The sequence below is a fragment of the Megalops cyprinoides genome, chromosome 17 (genome assembly GCF_013368585.1).
Source record: "Megalops cyprinoides isolate fMegCyp1 chromosome 17, fMegCyp1.pri, whole genome shotgun sequence".
NCBI lineage: Eukaryota > Metazoa > Chordata > Actinopteri > Elopiformes > Megalopidae > Megalops > Megalops cyprinoides.
Window position 1 is genome coordinate 2450830 of NC_050599.1, and position 9838 is coordinate 2460667.

A 9838-nucleotide genomic window follows, 5' to 3' on the forward strand; every position below is an offset into this window, starting at 1 on the left:
GTGCACCTTTGTCTTACAGAGTGTACTGTTTTAAAGATACCTTTACCCTCTCCCTTGTCCCCTCTCTCTCTCTCTCTCTCATTCTCTGTCTCTGTCTACAATAATGGGGTTAGCCTTAATGGCTCTGTGCCAAGAGACTGCCTCCATATGGAGCTGTAATAATATTTGTCTGAAAGCCTTTATCTGCTGTGGTTATCTCTGCTCCGCTCCACAGCTGCTCTCGGCCTGTCAATCACAGAGGGAGTGGGGTGGGGGGGGGGGGGGGGGGGTATCTAACTCAGGGCTGGTGTGTGGGGGGCGGAGGGAAAGTTTGACTGATGGAATGTGTGGAGTGGAACAGCTCACGGAATTTCAGGAAGTGACACGCCTGTGGGCGGAGCCTGGGCGAGGCCTGCTCCATGCTGTCAGGCAGGTCCCTCTGTATACCTCCGAGCTGTCGAGGACACTTCCTCATTTTAGTGTTTTTTTTCCTTTTTTTAAACCTCTTGCGTGGAAATCAGCGTTGTGCGTGTCCACTTAGCTGAGCCTGTATTCCTCTGGCCATCTGTCATGATCCTTTTGGTGCAGAAACTTGAGACACTTCAGAAAGAAAGAGGACAGATGGTACCTTGACAAAGTGGAGACCGTGTCTGAACTGGCAGCCATGCAAAGACCTCGCACCAGAGGCAGGGATGAGAGGGCTTGGAAAATGTATTTGATATTTGATTAAAATGTAAAAGAATCTTCTTTACTATTCATAACTGCTTATACTACTATCATTGAAATGAATGCTGCTTGACAAGGAGACCATCAATGTTATGGACTGCCCACTACGCATGTGTATATCTCTGTCAGACACTTGGTAATCTAAACACAACTGAAATCGCTGATCTGTACAGTATACAGTATAAAATCTTACTGTACAGTCTCTGTTAGTGTCTCTTCTGAGTGTTTTTCATAGTATAATTCTTTGATAAGAAAACGGGGTGCTGTTTTAATTCAAAAGACATATTTGCCAAAGAGAAATGAAGTATGCTGCACTACACAAATGCTGGGTTTATTTTTTCCATATTTTTCAGCTCAGATGAACCTCCATACAGGGAAAAGGAATGAAACTGAAATGTAGCAATATGCTTGCCAATATGTATGTTTCTATGGTGATGTTAGGAACTGGAGGTCAGAGGATTTTTTTTTTTCAGGTTTTTAAAGGATTGAAAGATAAAGACCTGAGATATGTGCAGCGGATGGTATTTAGATATTCTGTATAAATGGCAGAATTATACTGTGTAGTTTAGTACAGGTTCAGGTTGTTTTATAGTGTTAAAGTGGAGTTTGTGTAGATTACTTGAACCCTTTGTCTATATCTGGACTCAGAACTTGCAGGATTTAGGTGATTTTTCATTCTGTGATACCTGTCAGGACCTTTACCACACTGAAGTTAACACCAATTATAAATTATCTAGTAGAAGCCCAAAATGCAGAGGGTGAAATACTTCTGTTGTAATGGTTAGGATGGCACTCATGGTAACCCAGTCAATGGCATGTTTTGTGGCAGACATGACATTTTGAGTTATGCAGACCCCCCAAAGGGAAAAATTGATCAAAAACAAGATAGCTAGCTGATTGACAGTCCAAACTGTCCTTGCTTAATTAACTAACTTGCTATATAAATTGGGACAGCCAAATTACAAGGGTCAAATGAATAAAATAAAAAATATTCTCAGAGCTTTATGTATTAGCTAGCTATCTTCCTATTGGCTCATGGAAATGCACTTATGAGTTATGTTCAAAATCCAGTTCTGTTCAAAAGTCAACTTCAAAATGCCAGTTTCAACATCCCTGTGCCTAACCCTGCTGTCCCACAGGTGCGGCACATACCTGCGAGGGGTGTGAGCAGAGCAGAGGTCAAGGCTAAGGTTAAGCATGGCTTGTGCTTCCCTTAAGCACAGAAATGACACTGGAAACGTACCACAGAGTGGAAACATTGAGTGGCCCACCACCCCCTGATCTTGTGAGTTCTAGTTCTGATAGTGGGAACGTGTTTAGTAAGGTCATGACCAATGCTGTTTATGTGTATGGCAGGGCAGCACAGTACTTGTAGAGTGTAGTGAGAGCGTATTCAGAGTGCAGTGCTCGTAGGGCGTAGTGAGAGCGTATTCAGAGTGCAGTGCTCGTTGGGCGTAGTGAGAGCGTATTCAGAGTGCAGTGCTTGTAGAGTGTAGTGAGAGCGTATGCAGTGCTCATAGGGCGTAGTGAGAGCGTATTCAGAGTGCAGTGCTCGTAGTGAGAGCGTATTCAGAGTGCAGTGCTCGTAGGGCGTAGTGAGAGCGTATTCAGAGTGCAGTGCTCGTAGTGAGAGCGTATTCAGAGTGCAGTGCTCGTAGGGCGTAGTGAGAGCGTATTCAGAGTGCAGTGCTCGTAGTGAGAGCGTATTCAGAGTGCAGTGCTCGTTGGGCGTAGTGAGAGCGTATTCAGAGTGCAGTGCTTGTAGAGTGTAGTGAGAGCGTGTTGAAGGTGCGCTGTTTGCTGTATAACAGTCTCGGTGTGCGATGGCGACAGCGCTTGATTCTGGAGCCCCTCGGGAGCAGCTGAAGTGCTTAGCTCCGCGTTGCCGTAGGAACAGCGCTGACCTACTGTATCCCCGCGGGTCACAAAGAACACGGCTTCCTGCGGCGTTCAGCCCCTGCCATTCACACACCGTTTAGATTCCTGAGCAAGTAAATGTCTAAAGCTTTAAATTTATTGGGAACAGTCAATCTGAACAAACCTCAAATTTACTTGTTGAAAAAAAGAACAAGTACACCTATTTACTCTTCAGTCCGCATTCACAGGTTGTCTGGATCGTGACTGTTTTAAGCATATAATTTAGTGTATGTTTTTGATGGCAAGAAAGTGACAGTAGAATGAGACTCAAACAGTGACTCACAGTGACTGGGCATGCCAGAGGTGACTCCATGAGCATATCTCACATCCAGACCACCACTCCTTCCCCCCGGAATCAGTTACCATGACGCTCTCCTGTGCACTCTTCCTCAAATGCTGATAAACAGCGTTATTCACACTCAGAGGGAAGGAAAGCTCGGTCGATGGGTTACCACTGTCATGTTTGGTTCCCTAATCTGATAAATGAAAAAAATGCATATAAATGGGAAATGTAGGACCATCTCTGTAAATAAATTGACTCTTGAAAGTTCCACAGTTAATGGTTAAAAAGTAAGGAATATGATGTCTTTATTCTCAATCCCCAATTAGAAAACAATTTTAACCAAGGTAAGATTTGGTATCCTTTGAACCATTTGTTTGATAGTACTTTATCATCACATGGTTCCTCTGCCTTTTTAGTGCACCTGCTCTTTGGTGGCTTTGGTGTTGAAAGAGTTTAAATTTGTAAGAGAGCTCTTTCACCAGCTCCTGGGCTTGACGTTAACGTAAATCGTTCACATCTCAAAGATTTAGCTCTGCTCTCACTGGCTGGCAGCCACAGAGCTGTCTGCTGGGAACATTAGTAAGGTTATGTGGCAGTGGGGTTGATTTGGCTTCAGCCAGAGATCCGGGGGCAGTGGGGGGTAACCTGACACCCCCCCCCCCCCCCCCCCCCCCCATTTGGTACCCCCTGCTAAGCTCCTCCCTATTTGGATGTGCACGGTGGACAAAGGACACAGGGACTCAGCTCTGGATTACACAGGAAAAGCTTGTCCTTTGTCACGTGCAAATGTTCATGGTAACACTGCTGATGATCATGACATCATCATCACCATCATCATTGTTATAATCATCAGTTGAAAACTATTGTGTATATATATATATATATATATATATATATATATATATATATATATATATATATGTATATGAGAGAGAGAGAGACAGAGACAGGGAATGGTAACAACCATACAACCATTAAGAACAGTCTTGTTATCAGTTGTTGCTTTCATTTTTTATTACACACATACAATAAGATACTCATTTCTAATACCAATTACATGATTCACTTCCCATAAGCACATAGGTATGTGCCACACCTTGTCTCAGAAGAAAACCTGATTTTGACCACATTTCAATATACTGTGTATGTAACATTATTGTAATAACGACGGTGTTCATTTATATTTTGGGGATAAATTTCCCTTTTTGTCTCCTGTGATTTGTTGGTCTTTTTCCTTTAAATGAGAAAATGAATTTATATTTATTGACTTATTTATTAGTTACATTGATTGAAAACATTTAAAATGGGGAAAGTGTCAAGTTATATTGGTAAATTGTTGAACACGACAGCCTGGATACTAAACCGTCCAAACATTTAAGACTTAGGGAGACGCTGCAGTTCAAACTACATATATTTTACATAAATCTGGTTAAACGCACATTTCAGAATGAAACAGGGAAAAGGAAAATAATCTTGTGCAAATTCAACACCTGAACTGAGCTGTTCCGAAAGTTTAGAGGCAAATGTTCATTCTGCACACATAACGATGGTTGTATAGACGTCCCACGCTGCACAGCTTTTTGGTCATTGTAACGCATTTAGGTGTCAAGTTACACAAGCCGGAACATCACTCGCTGATTTAACCCAACAGATCTAAATCAGGCCGGCGTCCGAGTCATCATACACAAAAGAAACCTGTCTCACTTCGGTTTTTTATTTTAACATCACTATTGTTGTTGTTGTTTTATATGAATAATTAAGAAACACGATTGAAACATACTGCTGAAGCGCTATAAAAGCTAAAGTTTATGAAAAATAACCTGTTTATAAAAAAAGGATTGCATCTAATAGCTACATATTTGACGAGATCTCTATCGATTGTATTACATTTGTGCACCATCCACAACATTGGCGGGGGAATCCTCAACAGACACATTCGACGAGGGAAACATTTGGCTAAGGCATGTAGAATGTCATGGTGACACTCAAAGCGAAATCGCGCAAACCAATAAATTACATACAATAATCTGAATAAATAAATAAATAAAAGTACCTTAAGCGGTATGAAGTTACATATATCGCAGTATTAAAAATAACAATCATAAAATATATGTCAAACTCGTTTAAGATAAATCATAAATAATCATCGGTCACTGACATTTAACTTTTTAAGGCAGTTGCACAGCTGGGTATCAATGTGAAAAATACGCTAATCCGATGCATTTAAGGCTACACTAGAAGGGAAAGTTTACAGAAGTGTCGTTTGTTTCGAAACAAAGCTACAATTCAATGTCCACCGATTCACAAGCTATAATAAAGCTAACGAAGTGATAGGGAAGTTTACAGCCTGTGAATTAAAAAGGCATTTCATAACAACTACAGTATCCTTCTCTTAGGTCTAGAAGCTAGTACATTATCACCTGTGCAGAGGTCCTAGAAAAATATTTCAGATAGTCTACCGTTTCGCGTTCTTCTGATAAACTAAGAGGAATCTGAAAATATATCATTCAACTTTTAGTCCCATAGATTTCAACGTCCATCAAACAGTGCCGAAGGGAACTCAGTCCTACATTGCAACGTCAGCGGCGTGACCTCGGTACGGTGGAGATTCCTTCATGCGCCGCGTAATTCTCAAAGTGAAGGCACGGCTTTTCTGGCGGCTTAGCAGGCGGGTCGCACGGGCATCTGAAGGAGGATGACTTGCCTGTTTTCCGAGGGGTGGCATTTGTTGATGTGTCGCGTCAGCCCCGGGGAGCTGTAGAACGTGGCGGGGCAGTACTTGCAGGGAAAAACCTGGGACGAGTGCAGGAGGCGCAGGTGCTTCTCCTGGTTGACCCTGCTCGGAAAATTCTCCCCACACACCGGGCACGGGTGGCACTCCGCGGAGCTTAAATTCAGAGGAGATGGACTTTGGCTTTCGTCGGAGGAAAGCGCCTCTTTGGTTGTTTCCCCATTTTCCGCGTTTTGTAGCGACGAAGACACAACTTGGTCGTCGAGTATTTTGTTTAGCAAGACACTGTGTCCCAGAAGATGCTTTCTCAGGTGCGCCTGACGTTTGAACTTCTTTCTGCAGTGATGACAGTCATACAAACCACCTTCTGACCCCGAGTCTGACAAACCGGGACTGGGAGTATCCCTGTCGCTCGCTGCGTCGGGTCTCACGTCCTTGAACTCCTCAGATACAGCCTTGTCTCCAGAAGGAATCTTTACCATTTCAGATTTGGTAACTTGGGTAGTGCTCGGGGGTCTCGGTTTGTGCCAACGCCTGTGAGAGGCCAGGTTTGCCGGGCAGCTGAATACCTTGTCACACTCAGGACATCTGTATTCAACCCTGACTATCCTAGAGCACTTGTGCTGCGCTAAAGCGAACGGGTCGCCGTATTCTTCCCTGCACAACTGGCAGATGAATTCTCCTAAAGGCTTGTTACCTCCTGTTGAAGGTTGTCTAGGCTTTTGATCTACTGGACCTTCTTTGATTCTCAGACCAAGCACCGGGGATGTGGTCACCTCGTCTTCGAAGTGCAGTTTCCTGATCACTTTAGTCTTTTTTGATATAGATTTGCCCTTGCGTTCGGGGTCGGAAAAGGGCCTTTTGGTGCTGTTCTTGGTGATGGCGGTAGGGATGGTGCTGGTGGTGACGTTCTGGTTGCTGTTGCTGGTGCCTATTTTTAAGTCCACTGGTGCAAACAAAAGTTGATCTAAATTGGAATGCACTGCAGGTGTCGGAAAGGATTCGGCAGAAATTGGAGAGCCAAGATTGAAATGTCTCTCAAAATATGTCCTTTCGTGATCTTTGCTGACGGGCCGGGTGGGGCTGTAGAGCGCCTGGTACACTGCTTCCGGAATGCCAAATTGGACCGGTTTTGCATCCTGCCTTGAGACGGTCGTGTCCGCTTCATTATTTGGTGATGCCTCCACGGCGCATTTGGAGCTGGATTCGGGCGATGCGGGAGGGGATGCATCGTTTTGATTTTTTAAGTCTTGAATTTGTTCCTGATCCTCTTCGTCGGAGCGGATCCTGTAGGACACGGCTGTCGCTTTCTTGTTTCGTTTCACTAGAAACCCTTTTGGCATTTTTGCAGATCGCGAATAAGGCACTTAAAATAGATCGACGTTGGTTTAAATTAAATCCAGGATCAAGGGGATCACCGAACAACTTGGAACTTTGATTAACCGCGTCTGGTGCGCTATTAGTCGTCCTCCGCCCGAAATGCTTTCGTCTTCAAGGCATAGCGGCACTGTTTTTAAGTAGAAATGATGCTATTGTTCTCGTCCCTTGTTGCCACATCCCCAACCAATCAGATTGAACCGAGTTCCCTGTGGATTAGAGAGTGGGAAGGACTTGCATTTCGGGGGGAAATGCAGGAGGATTTGGTGATTGCTTGGCAGATGTACCTGTGGTTTATTATATTACCGCTAGTTTGTGCGGCTCTCCCTGATGAATGCACAAGCCCGGACCCTCCTCCCTTCCACGGTCTGGTGGGTTTCCATACAAATGCGCACGTGCCACGGCTTTGTGTGTCTCCTTTTTTTTTGGGGGGGGGTTCACCGTATGGTCCAAAGGAAATGTCAGTCACTACCGCGATCATCAGAATTTACAACCAAAATGGAGGTTGCGGTGTGCCTATCAAATGGACAGGGAAACAATGTTTCTTGCCTTCTTCTACATTTCAGAATTAGCTACTGAAAGAACCCGCTAAAAATAACGGCGCTCAGTACAGAGTGGCATGATGTGCAAGCGGGTCACACAAGTTGGCCGATTTTTTTCAAAACGTTAAAAGGTTTTATAATGATTAATAAAGAGTAATGATTCAACCTACGTTTTAGAGAAATACGGGATGTGTATATGCAGCAATCAAATAAATATATGTACATATGTTTACATGACGCATTAAGAAAAATAAAATAGGTAAAATAAGGCGGTATATTGTCACGTGTCCGATTCAGTTTAACCTTCGGGTTACCATTCAATCATCTTACGCATGCATAAATAATGATAAGGCCATATTTTAAACGTCACAATGGCCACGCTTGGCCAAGCTGTAACTCGTTTGCGGTTGAAAGGGAAATTGACCACGGGGAAATAGTGGACTCGCAGGAAAATCTGGTCAGAGGCGTGCTGAGCGTAATCACTGCTTCGAACAAAGCAGGCCATCTAGAAAGGGCGTTCAACAATTATCCCTCCATTAAAACGCACGACTTCCCATGACTACAGCATGCATGATGCAAAGCAGAAATGTAGGTATTGACTAGATTTTTCTCCGCACTAACATTAGCCAATATGGATTATAAATACTAATAATATGTGGTTTAAGGGCTGTTAGACCGGAGATTAAAACTCATTTCAAAATGTTCGAAGGGCTGTGAAACGGCCTGCTGTTTGCTTATTTATTGTTGCTTTGACACAAAGCAGTAAACATTTTATTATAATTTCAGTTAATAAGCAAATACATATTTTGTGGACCCCGAAAACGTTTCTGCAACATTCCTGTTCGTTGTAGGGAAGTTGCATCTTGTCAGCGTACATGTTGTGACAACTATCACATTACAGATTACAAGGGCGCGTTTGCTGGACAAAAGACTTCATGACAGAGCCGACTTTACTGTTTAGGAAAAACATCAGAAACAAAGTTATTTTCCAGTCTATATTGTTCTAATATTCTTCAAACCTTTAAAGTTTTCAAACCTTCAAATAATCTCACTCGCATTTACCACAATGCAAAATAACTCTTATCCGCGATTAGGATCATAGTTTAAGTTTTATAGAATTATTTAGTAATCATTTGTTTTCATGATTAAAATGCCTATTTATTAACCGTCACGGCAAAGTGTTTTGTCGCTACATCATTTAGTCACTGTGACCATGGGACATTTTTCTATGGATAGGCCTAATTTTTCAAGACATAAAAGGAACATTGACCTAAATGTCAAAGCACTGCTTGATTTCACATTACGCAAATCCCGAGTTTCACAGCTCTCACGTGCTGCATCTTTGCAATCTTGATCATTTCGATCATGACCAAATAAAATGGAAGTACACTAGAAGGCAGATTAATAGTAAGGTACTGAGGTAAAGCAACGTTTGGTAGCAAAATTAGGTAAATAGATTGGATAGCCAATAAATCATTAATCCATCGCTGGAATTGCAGATTTTCAAGCCATACAATTCAGGATCTCTGACTCTAACAGGAGCGGAGCACGGCATCTTTGCTGTACCCCACGGAGCACGGCTACCTCGCTGTTTTGAATGGTTAGCGGAGCGCAGGGAATGGATACGCGGACGACGTTTGTAATTTCATTGGACAGCCGTTCACTAGCTTGCTAGAATTGGCAGTCTTTTCAAGTCCTTCGGAGAAAAAAAAACAAACTCAGTTATCGTCTCTTATTGTTCCCCACATTAGCATAAAGCTGCTGTGTGACCAAGTAAGATAATTCACAACCTTAATATGTGTCCTTTCTTTGCATTTCATGTTCCATGTGCATGTTCACTTTTACGCTCTCTCTCTCTCTTTCATACACACACACAAGCAGACACTTTTCTGTGAAGTAGCCTATAATTGTATAATTTCAGGAAATCGCATGCCACCGGAGGTCACATTTGAAACCTTTAAGATAATGTAACATCACAAAGAAAAAAAACAGTTTTGTATTGGCGGTGCTTTACTGTAATAGACGGAATGCAGTAAATTTCACTGCGGACAGTATGAACCTGCGGCCGGACTGACAGTATTTGCCCGGGACGCGTGTGCGCGTGTTTGTTCAGTGGCGCGTGCTGCAGAGGCTCATTAGCATACAGCTGCCCCCCCCCACCCCCTCCCCCGCCACGCTAATGTACACACACTGCCCGCTTTCATCCGTGTGTTATCAGCGCGGCGGGGCCCCGCTCTCAACAGTCCACCTTACACAGGATCAGGGTGAACCACCGGCTGGACG

General features: G+C 43.3%; 1 protein-coding gene across 1 annotated transcript; it reads right to left on the reverse strand.

Annotated features, from left to right (window-relative positions):
* Positions 1–3906: 3906 nt before the first annotated feature.
* LOC118792219 (insulinoma-associated protein 1a-like) lies at positions 3907–7242 on the reverse strand. The gene has a single exon (XM_036550000.1). It carries the CDS (start codon positions 6977–6979, stop codon positions 5567–5569), a length of 1413 nt encoding a protein of 470 aa, XP_036405893.1. The 5' UTR covers positions 6980–7242; the 3' UTR covers positions 3907–5566.
* Between the last annotated feature and the right edge of the window lie 2596 nt (positions 7243–9838).